An 18,856-nucleotide genomic window follows, 5' to 3' on the forward strand; every position below is an offset into this window, starting at 1 on the left:
AATTGCAATCCTCCATTTTATCATCTGTACACATTGGAAACTACACCAGAATTTGCTCACATAGACAACAAAGCTGAAATTCAAATGCCATCTTTAGCTTGTGTCAGGAAACATTCCTTTGAATGGGCCTTGATTCCATTATAAATTCTAACGTTTTTAAAACGCATCACAAAAGTAAACTTGCGAAATGATCACCAGCTTTGCTAATGCAATTAAAAGCGTTGTTGGTCTTATCAAACATATCTTAGCCAACATTTGGTGAAAATCAAATGGAAATGAAGGTGTTTGTATGTGTATGTGTGTGTGTGGGGGGGGGGGTAGTAATCCTCTCCTAAGTACTGGTGACACTGATCTGGGACATAGCCACATCAATCATCTTGGTTGCTTCCAGATGACCTGTTTACTGAGGATTTATCTTGATTTGCTTGCCATGAAGTTTGTGGGGACAATAAACAATGCCTGTTGTGTAATGAGGATTCATTTGTGGAGAGGTTATACAATGCCATGCTAAGCCATTATTATCCCACACTTTCCAGTGTGTTTCTCCATCCCTTTCCGTACTAGAAAAAGTATTGGTTGGCACCCATCTGTCTCAGGAGACAGTGGAGGAATGCACCTTTGTGGGTGAAGTCAAACCATTGGAGGGTACAGTGCCTGCTTGGCTGTAGAGACCTATTTGGGATAGACATGTTTTGTTGCTACCATCATCATCATAATCATCATCAGCATGTTGTTGCACAAAAGCACCAAATCCACTTTATTGTGCAGCCTAAATTTTCCAGTACAGTGGTATCTCGGAAGCCGAACGGAATCTGTTCTGGAAATCCGTTTCATGATGACACCTGCCATATTGCAGGGCAGATTTGAGGGTAAACCATACACAGAACGAGTCTGCCCCTGTGGCTTGATGGAGGTAGAAACTGTCTCTCATGCTTTGTTATGCTGCTGTTTCTACGGGGATATATGCTTGGTATTTATTACCCCTGCTATGCAAAAATCTCCAAATGAATCCAAGCTTCAATGTCTAAAATCCCTGGTAGAGGACAAGGTTCCTGAGATCGCGTTAAGGGTAGCCAAATTCTGTGTGACTGCCATAAAACTTAGGGATTAAAATGATTAAGGCCTTAAATGATAATTTTAGGTTATATGTTAGTGACTAAGTTTTAATTTATATATTTTTAACTGTTGCTATATCTGTATTGTCCCTGTTATGTCTAATTGCAAATTCAAATGTATCCCTATCGTGTTTTATGACTTCCTTGATATTGTATGTGGGCTGGAACTGGTCTGTGACCAAAATAATAGAAAAAATCAATTCGACTTCCAAAACGTTCAGAAACCAAGGGGTGGCTTCTGAATGGCTGCAGGAAGCTCTTGCAGCCAATCGGAAGCCACAGAAGTTGGACCTTTGGGTTCCAAAGAACGTTCGCAAATTGGAACATTCACTTCCGGGTTTGTGGTGTTTGGGAGCCAAAACGTTCAACTTGCAAGGCATTTGGGATCCAAGGTATGACTGTACATGATTGAATTTTGTGTCTGAAAAGTATTGACCATTTGGAAGCTTCACTGCCCCCCTGTGGCCACTGTTACTGGTGTGGCATGGCATGAGATCACCTAGAAGAAGCTCTTGCATCGCAATGGCCTTGGTCCCTCCTGACCAAGTGGTTTAGGTATTACGAGTTGCCCTGGATGGATTTGTAGCTTCATTTGGAAACTATGTATGCCCCAGGATTCTGGAGAGTTACAATCTCAACAAAAATTACACTTGGCAAATAAAGCTTCACGCTGAGCCTAAGTGTGAGATGTAACAGGAACAACACGGAGGGTATTGTTAATTACCTCAGCTGGACATGTGTTGATTAATTAAGGACACTTTTCAAAGTGCTCTTCATTTTTGTGCTATGGCTGTCAAGCTGTTCTGTTATTAAGCCTGGCTGCTTCCCTGTGGGAGTCCCTTAGGAATGGCCATAGGTGGGTTGTATAGCCTGGAATATGAAAACAGCTGCTACAGGTTAGGGTCATCACTGTTATTAACAACAGTGAACAGGGCAGGGAATTGAGGTGTCAATTTATTTCACTCAGAGTTTTTCTGAAGGACAGCAGCAAAGTTGAATAACGCCGCCTGCCACTTTGGCTCAGATGTTCTGCGAGTGTTGTTTCTGAAACAGTAAAGAAAAATCCAACCACTGCTCCATTCGGTCTTTAAAAATATTCACATGCATTCAGGTGTCCCTCACTTAAATGACAGATTAAACATCAACGCTGTGAGACATGTAACCATTCCAAACACTATATTGTTCAGAAATGCAAAGTAATCCTGCTCTCAGTTCTTTTCATTGTTCACACAACAGAAGAACAGTATGGTCAGCTTAAAAGCAAAATTGTGGTTTGTTTGTTTTTAAATCCTTTAAATGACTATTAAGCAAAATAAATACGTTCATCAATGAAATAACTATAAGTTTCCTCTAACTTTTTCAGAAGGAAATAGATTGCTTTATGGAGTACACTACAAAACTTGACTTGATTGATGCTATGTTTGCAAAATTAATGGTACTTTCATGTTACTCCCAGTACGTTTCCGAGCACAATTCAAAGTATTTAAAGCCCAAAATGGCCTTGGACCAGTATACCTGCAGGAGCGTCTCCACCTCCATCATTCAGCCCAGACACTGAGGTCCAGTGCACAGGGCCTTCTGGCAGTTCCCTCCTTGCAAGAAGTGAAGTTACAGGGAACCAGGCACAGAGCCTTCTTGGTGGTGGCGCCCACCCTGTGGAATGCCCTCCCATCCAATGCCAAGGAAATAAACAACTTTCTGACTTTTAGAAGACATCTGAAGGCAGCCCTGTTTAGGGAAGTTTTTAATGTTTGATGTTTTATTGTGTTTTTAATATTCTGCTGGGACCCGCCCAGATGGGTGGGGTATAAGTAAATAATAATAATAATAATAATAATAATAATAATAATAATGATAATAATAATAAATACTTGCCCCCAAAATTGCCCCCCCTCTATAGGATGAGGCTGCACCCATGCAATTTTGCCTATGTTAGAGTCCTCACTCCATTGGCATTACTAATTCTAACATGGGAAGTATCTTGTCTATCAACATGGAAGGGAAAAAATCCTTTGTTATTGGAAGCGACAATGCTGTATAGATAAAATATGAAATGTATCAATTCACTCTTATTTATCTGAATGGCTCAAAGAATTTCTAAACTACAATTGAAGGTTTAGCTAGATGCCTGCCAATCTGTGCCCTGAACATATACCTCACATGCTCCAACTAATTTCATTTGAGAGAATCAATTCTTGCACCCCATGAAAATGTGGCCATCAATTCCATCAAAATTAATTAGAATCCTGGTTTCGGTGGACAAACAATGTGTGCCCTGATGGAGGAGACAACCAAGTAATGCTTCTGGAAGATTATATTGAGATGGGGAGCCATGTGGGACTGATGGCATATTCAGATACCCAAGCTAAATCACAGGGTTTCTAACTTATTTGGTATGTTGAATGCCCACCATGTGTATCATCTACCATAAGTATATAGCTGTTCAGCAAGTCTCCTCTTTTTATACATTGTTCAGTCGTGATAATTTCTCCGGTATCTAAGGTTATAGCAACAGGACTGCAAGTCTTAAAGCAGAGTGCCATTCAGAATAGTTGCCTTCTGAATAAGGAACAAGCAGACCTCCCTACATCGGCACATATTAGTGACCATCTGTTAAGATGCTCTCAGGGCATACTTATCTTTTGAGACAGCTGAGGGTTATCTTTTAGAAGGATACCCCTTGCTTATCTTTGGTCACAGGTTTTCAAAAAGATTCCAGATTGACCATATATATATAAACAATTCTGGAGCCAAGAACATGATGTTGCATCAAAGGTGTAACCAATCAAATGATAACCCTTTTATCCAAGTATAAAGGCCCCAAAGACAGGCTGTATGCAGCTGTGCAAATAAGAAAAGTGCAGACCATATTTCTGTGCCTTATGGATTTCATACTCATTTACTGCACTATAAGTCAGTTCCTAAGAGCTCTATATAATGGATGCGAGTTCTTCCATGCCATTGGCTCCCCCTCCCATTTCCCCTATAATGGCCCGTAGTTTTTTTGTTAAAGTAAACTGCTACATCAGTTACTTGGTAAGTAGAGACATGTCTCAATGGGTGGCATGCTTCCACATTATGATGATGATGAACACCAGCATTCTTGTTCAAGCAAAGCATTAGGTGAAGCAATTGGACATTCAGTCTAAGACCCACATTACCTCTTGACATAGTAAGGTAACCTGATGCGATTGTACCACATGCATCTTTAGTGATTTTGAATAAATTAGAGAAGCGCTCTTCACCTTGGGTCCCACCATCCCTCACCGTTGGCTAAGCTGTAGTCCAACAAAATCTGGGGGCCCTATTGTAGAGCACAGAACATTCTCATGTAGTGAGAAACTATTATTTCCAAACTGAGAAAAATCTACTCTACACTAGACTTTGAAAACATTGCAAACAGCATTTCTCTCACACTATTTAAGGCTGTATTAAAATAAAAGATTCAGCTTGTGAATTCTACATAGTTAAATCACCTCATGGTGACTTTACCACATCAAAAAGTTACATGAGAACCATGCCTACCATTTTTACTCATTTATACCTGTCACAGTTTGACTATGTTATAGTAACGACCTATGTCCATAACATAGAGAAGTTGCTTACATAGTGAAGCAGGCTTATAAATTTTCAGTTATAAGGCACTGGCGTATAAGTAAGACAAATAATGATGTGTCCTCTGATTGGCAAAACCCTATTCCAGAATTAATTCAACTTAGACATACTTCGTTTTGCAAACTGCAGCTGTTTTGCACAGTTAATTGTCCTCCTATGCATCTCACAGAAATTTCACCTAACATGAAATCAGAAGTGGATTTGATTCCCCCCCCCCCCCAGGCAAAATGTCCAATGAGTTCTTAGGGATGCCAAAGAAAGTTTCAGTAAAACTAGTTAAATTTCCCATGGTGTTCTTCACAAGTTACAACCCTAGGTCATCCAGAGTTTTTGCCTTAAGCAAACTTGAAAGTTTCTCCTCGGATGAAATGACTGGAGTGTCAAAGGAAGCCAAAAGAGTTTAAATAAGAGACACTACAACTCAGACTGGACAATTCTTTGTGCAAGGCTTGCAAACTTTGAACAGAGAAATGCAACTTTTCTTTTTCAATGTTGAAGACCCTCTGGATAGCAACCTCTTTCTGTTTATGATATATAGCAACAGTAGATGACTCTGCTGTATGTGATCATCAGGATTTTGTGCTTTTTGTCATTCAGTTCAGTTCAATTTGTGCAAAATAAAAATGGGTTAATCAGCCATATTTGTTCCCATATGTCAGATTAGTTAAAAACAGATTTACACCACTGCTGCATTATTATTATTTTTTAAAAATGTTAGGAGTGACAAGCGTAATAACCTTTTCAGAATGATGACATATGTATAACAACAGATGATGCTTAATCTTTAAGCAACATATAAAAAAAAATCCAGCAATGCATTCACAGTTTTCCAGACACCAGTGACAAGTTTAACTTCAGGCAAACACTGACACTTCAATGATAACTACTGGAACAATTATTAGTCATATTTCATCACATGAGAAAATGTTTCCTTATTCTGAGCAGTGATATCTTAAAAACTGAAATATTAGGGCAGCAATTTCTTTTGACAACTGTAGTGTAACTTTATGATCACTGGAGACTACAAACAGCGGGTGAAAATATTTTATGCATCACAATCCAGCCTAATTCCCAGGCAGTAATATCTTGCTGAATGTATAGTGATCCATTTTGACATAGTTATATATTGTGCAAAACCATGCTTTGGCAAATCTGTTTCCTGGTGCAGGCTTAGTGATTACTCTTAAGAACATTATCCATACATATTAGTCAGTGGAAAATTAGCAACACATATTGCCACAACTAGTTTGTCATGTTATGCATAATAATGGACTAATTTCACTTTATCCAGAGGCAACATTTTAATCATTGCTAAATCATCGAAGGCAAAATGGAAAAGTTGAGTGCAGAAATTATAATCGTTGGTAAAGTTCCCTGTTCTTTAGACAGCTGGAAGCACAGCTGCATATGCTGAAATACAACAATTTTTCCTAGCAAAGTTTGCAGATGTCCACTTACCATCTTTGGTGTGGTGACACTGCGAGCTGGCATCGCCTTGCCCACCACGATCCAGGGCTGTGGATGCAAGCCTGCCTGCAAATTGGCCAACTGTGGACAGGCTATGGGGCTGGCCTGTGGGGGAGACGCCGAACAGAGCCTGTGGGCTTCACTTGGGTCCACTCCTGGGGAATATAAGACAGCCTGCCTCTGACCTATTTGATGTATGTCATAGGCCTCCCCCGCTTCCAGGTTGACCCTAAAATGGATTACTTCTGGCAAGTCAATGGTTATACCCAATGCGTATGCCAAACCTCTTCCATCTGTAATCAATGAAAGTTGTGGCCTGATTTGTTTCTTGTAATGAGTTTTGACTGGTTATTTTACAAGATGGGGTGGTGGGTGATGTGGCGCCTGGGCACATAAATGAGATTTCTACAAGCAGGTGGATCTCCTGAGACATGTGTGTAGAAGCCTATTGTACAGGAGTGGGGAAATAAGACCACATATGGAAATAGGTTAATGAATAGGGCTGCACATCTGGTCAAGACAAATCCGGCATTCCAACTGATCTGAGTAGATCTGGGATTTGTCCAGACTAGGTCAAGGCAGCCCTGGATCATTCTTGGTTGGGTCTGTCTAGAGAGCTCTGTGGCTGTCAAAAAGGGATGTGGTCAAGAAGCAAGGAGAGAAAGGGAGAAGAAGACGATGCTGGTGAAAGTCTCTGCCAGTCTCTGAAGTCTCCTTCTTCCACCTTCTCCTTGCTGCCAACCACAAGTTTAGACCTGGATTTAACTGTCAGTTTCATTTCTTAGTGAAGAAAGTATTGGTCTGATGTGTAGAGATCTTTCCTATTCTAATTAATTCAAGAGGGTTCTGGAAGCTTCTCTGTGTGAAAGAAACAAGCAGAAGGTTCATGATGTCTGGGTTATTCCTTCAGAGAAGCTGAGTACAACTGGCTTAAACTGGTTCTGTTATCTCTTCTTCAAGGTCATGCCGACTATAATAAGAGGCCAGAAGGAGCCTGGGTTTCACTTTCAATCTATTTTCCTTCTGGTGTGATATTCTGTACATAGTATTCTTAGTGTTAGGTTTAGACTTATTATAAGTTATTGTAAGTTTAAGTTAAGTCTGCTGCAACTGGATTTCTTATGGACAGTGCCCATCCTGAATGTATTGGATTTGTAACCATTATGCTCATTTGCCTTCAGTAGCAGTAAAGTTCTGCTGGATGAAATATTCATTGCCTCTGGCCTATTTTTTGGGAATCCTGCAATGTGTTTAAGTTTTTACTCTGCTAACTATACGCTGGAATCTGCTCTGGATCAATTTTGAGTAGAATTCCATGACATAAACATGCATCGGAGGGAGGGGGAGGAGTCAATGCAGGCAAGAGTTTTTGGTTTAGTTCTGGTCAGATTGAGACCTGATCAAGATCACCAAATTGGGCCCTGAACCAAATTGGAGGTACTTTAAACAACCCTAGTAACTCCATGCCTTGCCTTATATGGAATCTCCTAAGTCAACCTTGTGCACTAAGCTGTGTTTACCCACAACTACAGCAGCTTGCTGTTCTTGTGTAAATGTCTGGATCAGGGCCAATGGGTACATATAGAAAGATAACCTAGAGTTTTGTAGATTTAAGAAGGATTAGAGCATGCACATTTTGCACAGCCTTTGAAATTCTCCTCCAGCAACCTTTCCCTTTCCCATTCTTAACAACCACATTTGGAAATTTAGTCCTGAGCAGACATTTTGAAAGGGATTAACTAATCTAGACATAAACAAGGGGGAGGAATAGGACACTTTCCAGACACAACATATAGCCACTTGGGTACTACAGGGTACTACTGTCATGAGATGGGCATCTACATTTTGCCAAAACAGAAAGCTGGTTGTACTCAAAGCAGGTTGAGCCCCTGTGGATTTGCAGTTGCGGTTCTGAAGGCCCTCTGTGTGTGAGGACTGTCAGAGATAAGATCTGCTTTGTGAGGGCATCCAATTCCCAAAATGAGCAATATGTAGATATGTCCTGACTGTAGTGAGTAAAACTTGGTATAAAATTTTAAATGACTAAAATCTGGATCATTTCTTGTTGGACATTGTTTGCACTGATAGGAAATGTAATTACATGGCAATTGAAGTAAGTAATTCTATAAACATCAAGGGTGTCAAAAGCATAAGAATGAGCTAATGCGCTTAGGAAATGTTTAAATAGGTGTGTGAGTAAAAGGTTAGAGATGCATTCTTTTAAAATTATTCACTGCTAAAACATCCTAGTAAATAAGACCAGAGGGGTTGTGATTGGATTTTCCATTATTTTATTTTTTTAAATGCTGTTTTAGAAAAAACATTAGAATGACAACCTTAGAAAAGGCAATTTTCCACTGGTCCACAGAACAATTTAAGGGGGGGGGGGAAATGCTGTACAGTTTAGACAAAAGCCTTGGGAGCATGAATGCCAAAGTACACATGCCCCACAGCTGACCAAATCAAGCATAAGCCTTGAATCATTGTGTGCGTTGATGAAAAAGCATTAGAAATGTGCCAGTTTGGAAAAGAAAACTGCATGAAAGACACAGCCAAACAAATCTCATGAGACTAGAGGAAGACTGTGGAATAAAGCAACATATTTCGTGACGAAGGAAGGAGATGAAAATGTGCTAGAAGATTAGTACATTAGGAAATGTGCCAGTCATGTAAGAATGGGGCCTAACCCTGTAGTGTCCTTTCTAGGGTTATATTCTGGAAAGTGTGTTTGATATTTCAAAAGGAGGTGGCTTTTTCAGGAAATGAAGACTAGGCACACTAAGACACAGCATGACTATTTCATATGTTCATTAATTAAAGCTGTGTTCCTGTTTGAATTGACCAAAGTTTTCTTCCATATCCGAAAGAATAGTTCTCCACTCACTCAACCACCCAAGGAAGCTTCAGAGAGTTAGATCCAATGGTTCTGAAGTAGGCACAGAATCAAAAGAGCCAGGGGAATCTTTGATGTGGAGAGCTGATGGGGCAATTGGCGGATGTTTGTTGCTCTATCACTTTTTGTGATGATGTCAGAGTCTATTATTATTATTCCTCCAGAATCGGTCATATTCTAAAACACAAGCTTGCATTTAAACACAGTCTGTTATGTCACAAATTAACTTGGACCCCCCCCCCCCAAATTGGGAATTTTAAGGAAACTAGTATTTTCCTGTTGGAGATTCCACAATCTTCACAGATTTGGATTTCCCAAGGCTGCCTATGTTTTTGGTTTTTTGCTTTAAAATAGACAAAGGCTGCCTTTGTTAACCTATTTTATGGCTGCAATTCTCTACACATTTATATGGGAACATGTTCCATTGAACTCATTTGGACTTGCTTCAAAGTAAGCATGCAAATGACATGCAAATGGCGTATTAGTCTATAGTGCAGCTATATCCTCACTGCTCAGAACAGGGAGAGCACAAGAGGATTCAAATATATGTCCATAGTGCCTGGTAAGTAAAACAAACTCCTAATCTAGTACTCACCTCCTTCAAACACACACACACACACACACACACACACACACACCCTTGTTAGAGAGATAAATGGAAAGAGACATAATGGTATAAAAAAAGAAACTCATTAATCAACCGGATTTTTTCTGTTGCTCTTTGAAAGAGATAAACTTTGGTGGAAGGCAAGACATTCAGAGCATTCTGTCAGAGGACAGCGGAGAAGGAAATCTTTTGGGAGGTTTAATTCCCTGCCTACTTACATGTTTAGCGGTTGCCAGGCAGGCCATTGTGCTTTTGCTTTGATGACAGTCAAAACCTCATCACTCTGCAAAAGAGAAGCAATAAACATCAATAAATAAAATGATGTTTGGACAGCATTATGGTGAATAACACTCTGCAGTGATTTGTAACCGGCGGAAAAGGCACTTGAATTCAAATTGCTCCTCATAATTCCTGCAAAGGCAGCTATAGCTCATCATTGCATTTCCTATTCTGGGAGTGCATTTCCTCCTTTGTGTGACACAGAGGGATGATTCTGACATAATGTTCATTACTTCCGAGGGTAACTTTTTGAATGGATCCTGCGGTAGGCACATACTCATGGGAAAATTACATTAGCATTGGCACTCTGTGTAACTTTACAGATTTCCCCAAGGATGGTCTTTCCATGAGCAGGTTCCAGACTTCCTGCTGGCTTCTGTTCATGGGTTCAACCCAAAAGGAAGTCTTTCTCTTCCCCATCATTGCGTTTTCTACATGTAGGTGGTCTGACATTGTTTAAAAGCTTATGTGAGGGACAGGGAACCTGAGGCTCTCCAGATGTTTAATTCACTTCATCCCTGACCATTGGTCATGCTGGCTGGGATTGATGAGAGTTGGAGTCCTGGTGGGCCACAGGTTCCCCATCTTAGCCCATGAACTCCAAAGGATAACCCAGAACAGAGTACAATCAACACAGGATATAAAGGCTGCAGGGCAGCCCTTGTCATTGCTCTGTTGCCTGTTCCTCATGTCTTAAAAAAAAAAAAAGTAAAAAAAATAATGAAGCTATCAGAGGGTTGTGGGTGTGCATGATAGGGAAACTCAGGTACCTGTTTCAAGAATGGAAGAAACTGGGCCATTTTACATGATTTAATAATGATGATACAGGTTAATGTTACCCTTCTCTAAACAACAATTCTTTTCTTCGCAAATAAACCAGCCTCGTGTAAAATGACGGCATTCACAGAAAGGAACTACTGCTCTGCTCTCTCTGTTTTCCTGTCCCATTGGTTTACCATGTAACCAGAAGTGTGCAAAGAGGCGCTGTACAAACAAGGTATAATTCTGCAAGTATTTTATAAGCCTGTCCACCATTTTGGCTCCTGCCACACGTCTCTTTAGGGGATCTGCCACACTATATAACAGTGAATCAGTTTGGTAAATAGGGAAAATGCCACGTGGTCTGTTCTATACAGTATATTTGCATAGATAACATATAACATTTGTGTTTATTTATATGTGACCTGAAAATTGTATATATGGTGTCCCCCCCCCCATTCGTCTTCCTCCCAACAATCCTGTGAGGTAAGTTAGGCTGAGGTAGTGACTCCAGTGAGCTTGATGGCTAAGTGGAGGTTTCAACCTGGGTCTCCCATGCCCTATACCTTTAGAGCCCAAACGCTGGAGTAACTGTTACCCTTGATTAACAAAATATATTGCTCTGTGCACACCAGCTTAGTCAGGGGCATTAGACAATAAAGCTATATTGTGGAAGTGTGTATGTGTGAGAGAGAGAGCACAGGGGGATTCTACACAGTGATCAGTTTCAGGGCTTTCAACTTATATGCCAATATTATTATTTTTGCCAGCAGAACTGGAAACGGCATGAAGGATGCTTTCTATATTCCAAGGGACCATTTCTATGAAAACATAATCAATAAAAGACACATTGCTGCTTCTCTTAAATAGAAGAAAAGAGAGCGATTTTATCCTCATTCCTTGTCAGCTGACTCAATCTCATAAAAGCAATGAGAATATATCGCACCTGTGTGGGGCTGAGGAGTGAATAAAGGTGCCCCCTCCCCCCCACTTCTTTGAAGCTTATAAGAATTCCTGATACAGCAATTCTGAAATTGTGTGTTGTGTAATAAACCTTAAAACAAAACCAGGGGATCAGTTTTAATGAGGCTTTGGTGTACAAAGAAATATCTATCAAGTTCCTCTCCCTATCCACAGTCTCCTGCAGGACTCTCTCCCATAGATTGTTGAAGGGGATATGATGTTCACTACTCATTCCTATGATTTCTCTGTTGTCTTTTTTTTTAAGCGATTCCCCAATTAAAGGAAAAACCCACACACCATACATTACGTGTAATTGGCAGCTCCTACTGAGCTGTCCTTTCAGGTTAGTGATAATCTTGCCATCCCCTGCTTGACAGAAATGACTCTGCTACCTCAGGCTAGCTCTAATCCACATATGCCCCAGTTTAGGGAAATCAATTTTGCGCAGGCCGCTTTTGCTATTGTCATTACTTTCCTCTCTCTCTCTCTCCCTTGCCAAGAAGGGGGGAGAGCGAACGTGCGGCGCTAAAAGCTTGTGAAACTTCTCTGGCTCCTCCTGGTGTTTGGGATTTGCTCTACTCATCCTAAGACGCCAGCTTGAAATAATTAATTTTTGATGCCGAGTTAATATGCTGCTTTCATTAAGGCAGGCTGAACAAGTTCCCAGCTGAGGAGAGTTAAAATGAAGAGATGGGGAGAGGGGGGATCCAAAATCAATGATGATACAGCATTTTATCCTATTCTGTTGAAAATCTGGCTCTGTAGATTCAGAAGACGGTGCTAATTATATCAATGAGAGAATATCATAGTTATCAAAAAGTTGCTTCAAAAAGCCTTTTGCCTGATCAAGTGAACAGTTCACATATGCAAAGTAAGTTAATAATAATAATAATAATTTATTTGTACTCTGCCCATCTGACTGGGTTGCCCCAGCCTCCCTGGGCGGGTTCCAGCATATATAAAAAGTATAGCAAGTACCGTGTTGTTTAGTAAGCATTACATGATGGTGAAAACAATAGACGGCAGCTCATATGTGAGAAGCCAGCCCAGTCCCCTATTTCTGTGCAGTGAGCTCTTTTTCTTCTGGCACCAGACAAAGCCTCCTTTCACCTCGAAGCAAAATACTAGGTGCAGAATATGGCACAGAAGGCCCCATGAGCTGGTAAATATGTGAAAAAGATTTCTTCTGATTGTGGCCCTACATCACCAGTGACCAAGCAGTAGGGATGCTGAAGAAGTTTGTCTTCTGTGCCACCCTTAGCTCAAACAAGATGTGATCTTTTAATTCCCAACTAAAAGCATGTGCAGCAGCCTGCATTTTTCAAAGCACCCTCCATGCCAATCAATGACTCCCCTAATGACTTCCCCACCTCCCCTGTAAGGCTGCCAGTCGCCTCTTTATCCAGCTTCCTCACAAGTCTGGCAGGGAGGTGTGGAGCAGCAATGGCAGGCCGAGAGAGAGGAATGCTCTTGAGCATCTCACCTGGCATCCTAGGCTTATTGGCTGCCTGACATAGGATGTGTCAGTGTGCACAATGCACCAAGTGACTCATGCAATGCCACTGCTGTAGACCTCAAAAGGTCTCCATTTCCAAGGATCACCAGGCCTGAGTGTGTGGACACATTGTGTTTCAGCACACCAGTGCGCCAAGGCAGCAGTTGGGTGGGAAGGGCAAAAAACTCATTTCCAACCGTGCTGCCACTAGTGCTCAGCCAGCTAAGGAAGAGGAGGAATGTGCCTTCTATGCATGTGACACTGGCCCAATTCCAATCTTTCACAAACAGCTGCAAGTACCTTTCTATTGGAAAGTTTACATAGGCCGGTTTTTGCCCATTTGACTCTCCATACAACTTCATTTATATGACAATGATTTCCTCAGGCAGAATGGGGATGCTCTTATAACCTGACATTTGGAAAATGGTGGCACTTGAAAAACCACCCTTCATCATAAATGAAGATTATAGATGTGCTTGGACTGAAATCAATAGTTATATAGTGACGTCTATGGACAGAGATGGAATTACCTCCTCAGCAACTCAATCATTTTGAACGTACAAGTTTTTGCATTTCTTTCCCCTATAAATAGGGAATCAATTTTCCCCTGACAGACACTACATAAACTACTTTTTCATCTCATCGAAGATACCAAAGCCCCTTAAATCTATTTCTGACTCTTTTTTTAAAGGCGTGTGGACTCAGTAAACAGTGTCCTAATGCCTGTATGACAAGTATAAGAAATGCTTTGATTCAGGAACACTGAGAAGGTGTGTGTGTGCATGTGGTGGTGGGGATTAATATCTGATTAGTATTTTTAAAGAATCATTTAGGCCACATCCACAGCATACATTTAAAGCATGACTTGTAGTCTCCTTAAAAAACCTCCAAGGAAGGAGAGTCCACCACCTCTTGTGGGAATCTGTTCCACTGTTGCATCCCCCTGATTCAGCAATATTGTAACTCAAAAAAATGAGATGCGTCTGGCATGACTAACTTTTGAGGAACCCATGCTGGGTTTTAGCAATCACAGCATCCTATTCTAAGTGCTCACAGACCAACTGTTTAATAATATGTTCTAGAACCTTTTCTGGTATTGATGTCAAGCTCACTGGTTGAGTTCCTTGGGAGAAGGGATTGATTGTTAAATCACCCTAGGAATTGTGAAACCAGAGGGGTTTAGTAATCAATCCCTCTTCTGAGGGAACACTGGGAATTGTAGCTCCGTGAGCTGTTATTATAAAAAGGTTAAAAAAAGAGGTAAAGGTAAAGGACCCCTGACAGTTAAGTCCAGTCGCAGATGACTCTGGGGTTGTGGCACTCATCTCGCTTTACAGGCCGAGGGAGCCTGCATTTGTCCACAGACAGTTTTTCCAGGTCATGTGGCGAGCATGACTAAGACGCTTCTGGCACAACGGAACACCGAAACCAGAGCAGCACATGGAAATGCCGTTTACCTTCCCGCTGTATCTACTTGCACTCTTTTGACGTGCTTTCGAACTGCTAGGTTGGCAGGAGCTGGGACCGGGCATTGGGAGCTCACCCCGTCGCAGGGAATCAAACCACGACCTTCTGATCAGCAAGCCCAAGAGGCTCAGTGGTTTAAACCACAGCGTATATTACCTCTGGGGGTAATGGCATATGCAACTGTCTAACACGAACAATGGAAAAAAAGCACACCATTGGAATGCAAAATGTCCAATGTGTATACAACCTTCAAAGAAACACAGCTGAAGCGCTAAGCTCATTGATTACTTCTCCCTCCCTCCTCACTTGTACAGTGGTACCTCGGGTTACAGATGCTTCAGGTTACAGACGCTTCAGGTTACAGACTCCGCTAACCCAGAAATAGTACCTTGGGTTAAGAACTTTGCTTCAGGATGAGAACAGAAATCGTGACGCGGTGGCACGGTGGCAGCGGGAGGCCCCATTAGCTAAAGCGGTACCTCAGGATAAGAACAGTTTCAGGTTAAGAATGTACTTCCAGAACGAATTAAGTTCTTAACCCGAGGTACTATTGTATTGCATTTCCTTAGCACTGAAATGAATGGGGTAGAATAATGTAGTGATAATGTCATTTATGTAATTAATTATGTAAAATATGTAAGTAATGTAATTATGCTACAGTGGAAAGTGAGGCAAATAACGTACTTTGTGGCAGAAGACGAACTACAGCAGAACAGAAGCAGTGCTATGTGTGACTAATACAGGGCAGAACAGAAAATGGTGCCTTCTTACTTCCCTAACTCTGAATACAGTTGCTGGGAATTCAGAACAGTTTTGGGTAGATAAAAATGTCTGACGCATACTTCTGAAAGAGTAGATTGTTGGGTAACTGTCTTATCTCAGGTGGCCTTAAAGGAGCCACAACATTGGAAGCCCTGCTACTGGTGGAAACACTAACTGCATTTAAATCCAACCACTTTAATTAATACCAGTTTACTGTTCTACATTCTGTGAGCAGGTGGCCATTCTCCAGGCTTTCAAAGCTTTTGTGACAAATCAGCTTAACAGCGTTATTTTCAAGCCGGCATTTACAGCATAAATATTCTAAATGGGCATCAGCTGCTGTGCACAGGTAATTGCAACTATTTCAATTCTCTGAACCATAAACACCATGCTTTAAAATTTCAACTAGAAGAAACTCCATGGAACATCCATTTACAAAAATTAAAGAACTAAATAAGAACAATCTGAGCTATTAAGTAAATTTCCCAAAGGAGCATGTTTTTTTAAACACACACACAAGCAATATTCAGCTATTATAATACAATTCATTGTAAACTTGTTAGCATTCAAGTCTCGACAAACACACAATTTCTCCCCCAAAGAGATAGTTTTCCCTGCAAATATTTCATTATGTGAGACATAAAGAATGGGAAGGGACCCTGAAGACCATCCAGCCTCAGCCCCAGCCCCTCCTTGTTGCAGCATATGTAATGCAGAGTACATTATCCCTGACAGACAGCTGCACATCTCCTTAAGTACCTTCAGAGCCCACCACCTCCAGAGGCACTATTTTCCACCACTGGACAGCTCATGCCATTAAGACATTTCTCTTAATGTACACCTGAAATCTGCCTTTCTGCAATTTTCAGAGAACAAGTCCATTCCATCTTCTGTGAGACATTTCTTTAAATATTTGAAGATGGCTATTGAGGGTTGTATTTGACATAACATAAAGTCACTGCTTCCAGTACCGCAAGGATTTCTCATTGCACAATGGGAATTTACCCCTTCTGGGGGTTCCCTCAACCTTGTGGAACAGATCTGAAGATAGTATTGGGGGGGGAGGAAAGTTCTGACTGCATATTATTATTATTATTATTATTATTATTATTATTATTATTTTGTTATACATTTATAGAGTTTAATTAAGGTTTGGGGGTGTCAAAGCTAATTTATATTTAATAGCAATTGCTAAAGTTCCAGTGAATACTGAGATTTACAAGAAAATTCCAAGAGTTTAAATGGCCTAGTGAGAAGCAGTTTGCATTCACTGGTACAGTATGTCTCAAAACCAAAAGAGTGTCTTTGGCAAACAAATAAATTTTATCTTAATTTTCATAATCTATTATTAAAAGGATGGCCATTGATGCAAGAATGTCTAAGAGTGGGGTAGACACCAATCAATCAATCAATCAATCAATCAATCAATCAATCAAAATGCCTTGAACAAGCTGTATCACGCTGTTCTTTCTGTCTTTGAGCAATACATCTCAATAACAAACTCAAGGGCCGCCTCTCTTCATATGAACCTACTTGGACCCTGAGATCCTCCTCTGAGGCCCTCCTTCGTGTGCCTCTTCCATAAGATGTCTGGAGGGTGGCAACATGAAAATGGGCCTTTTCTGAAGTGGCTCCCTGTTTGTGGAAGCTTGACTGGGCTTCATTATACACCTTTAGGCGCCAGGAAAAAATGTTCCTCTTTAACCAGGCCTTTGGCCAATTGACATCCAATACCCTTTTACATGTGCTGTGGAAGGGTGGGTCATTGGTTTGTTTCTAGTCTTATTTTTCTATATATTTTGTGTTTTTTATATTGTAATTTTATGTTGCAAACCACCCTGAGATCTACGGGTATAGGGCAGTATACAAATATAACAAAGAAACAACAACAACATTCAGCTCCTGTCACCAAATTATACAATTTTGTCCCCATTGTTATGTTTTGGTAAGTGCCAGCATCTCCCAGAATAGGTTTAGACAGGCATAATATGCCATCATTTTATATAGCTAGACTTGAAAACTGTGTTTTAAATCTGGGCTGTGAACTATTTTGTGCTGCCGGTATACAATGAAGGGTTTTTGGTTATTTTTGCTGTCCTCTATTGTTGGTTTTATATTGTTATTCTATATTGTATTTTTAATAATTTGTTGTAAGCCGGACATGGAATGTGTATTTATTGTAATTTCTATTAGTCTAATCAACAACAACAGCAATTGGTGGATCTATTCTACATAGGGAGAATTCACAGGGCAATTCCAAAACAATGAGAGTGGGAAAGACGCCTAATGATAGCTCAAAAATTACCATTAAAAAAGGACCCCTAACAGTTAAGTCCAGTTGTAGACAACTCTGGGGTTGCAGTGCTCATCTCACTTTATAGACCAAGGCAGCCGGTGTTTTTCGACAGATAGTTTTTCCGGGTCATGTGGCCAGCATGACTAAGATGCTTCTGGTGTAATGGAACACTGAAACCAGAGCAGAGCACGGAAATGCAGTTTACCTTCCCGCTGAAGTGGTACCCATTTATCTACTTGCACTTTTTGGCGCGCTTTCAAACTGCTAGGTTAGCAGGAGCTGGGACCGAGCATTAGAAGCTGACTTTAAGATGAAGCTATTAGTGACTGAAAATGTCTTTTGTTATGTTCACCACTCCATGGTGCTAATAATCCAAGATCTCATTTTAACGCAAGCCTTTTGTGCTTTTCAATAGCATCTGTCAACAATACCCTAAACATTTTTCCAAAAGTGGGAAGAAGGAGGAACGGAGCGACAGGACACAATTGCTGAGCACAGCATTTATTTCATTATTTCATGAGGGCTCTGAATTTAAAGATACATGTAGTAGTGTTACACTGTAAAGGGAAGCATTTATTCTGCTACACTGAAATGAGCTCACCACCATTATTCATTCCAGGAGCAGGAAGCACCATAAAATGTTTGCAATAAGTTTTGACATGTACTTTATTTCCCAGTTGTGGCTACTTACAGGAACAAGCAAAAAGTGGTTTTCCTGGTGTATACCATGTGGAAAAGAAGGCTGCTCATTCTGCATATATTATATTGTTCTTTCTGATCAGTAAATTTTGCAAGGGCATGCACAGCCTTTTAATCTGCGTTTATACCTGCGTGATTTAATCAATACTTTTAATGACAGCATGGAGCAAGAACAACAAAGAGCTGTCAAGTAAACAGATTGTAACATTTAACACATCTCATCAAACGTGTCAAAGTCAAAGAGACTTCAGGTGATGTTGAGTCTGGGAAAAAATTGATCTGCATAACCAGTGCACAACTTCTGTTTCACCAGATCTTAACAACAACAAAATCCCATCAGTCATGTTACTATCATCTATCAGGTGCTTCATCACTTAGCTCCCAATTTTTGCAATCCCAAAATGCAATGAAAGCTTTATCAAGCCCCTGGTAACCTGTT

The 18,856-nt window shown here is 40.6% G+C and overlaps 1 protein-coding gene and 1 long non-coding RNA gene across 3 annotated transcripts in view; one reads left to right on the forward strand and one right to left on the reverse strand.

The window, feature by feature from the left end:
- Positions 1–18,856, forward strand: part of LOC310756465 — a 214,345-nt gene that overhangs the window by 58,831 nt on the left and 136,658 nt on the right. The window lies entirely within an intron of this gene.
- The window catches only part of SPON1 (spondin 1), a 271,896-nt gene that overhangs the window by 44,125 nt on the left and 208,915 nt on the right, over positions 1–18,856 (reverse strand). For both annotated transcript variants that reach the window (XR_014544399.1, XM_083598432.1), the window contains exon 7: positions 9,916–9,980. Coding sequence is in view for 1 of the 2 variants with exons in the window: in XM_083598432.1 (XP_083454558.1) it covers positions 9,916–9,980 (65 nt within the window). In the remaining variant the exon portion in view is untranslated. The remainder of the gene's footprint in view (positions 1–9,915; positions 9,981–18,856) is intronic.

The sequence above is a fragment of the Podarcis filfolensis genome (assembly GCF_964270895.1).
Source record: "Podarcis filfolensis genome assembly, chromosome: 1".
Taxonomy (NCBI): Eukaryota; Metazoa; Chordata; class Lepidosauria; order Squamata; family Lacertidae; genus Podarcis; species Podarcis filfolensis.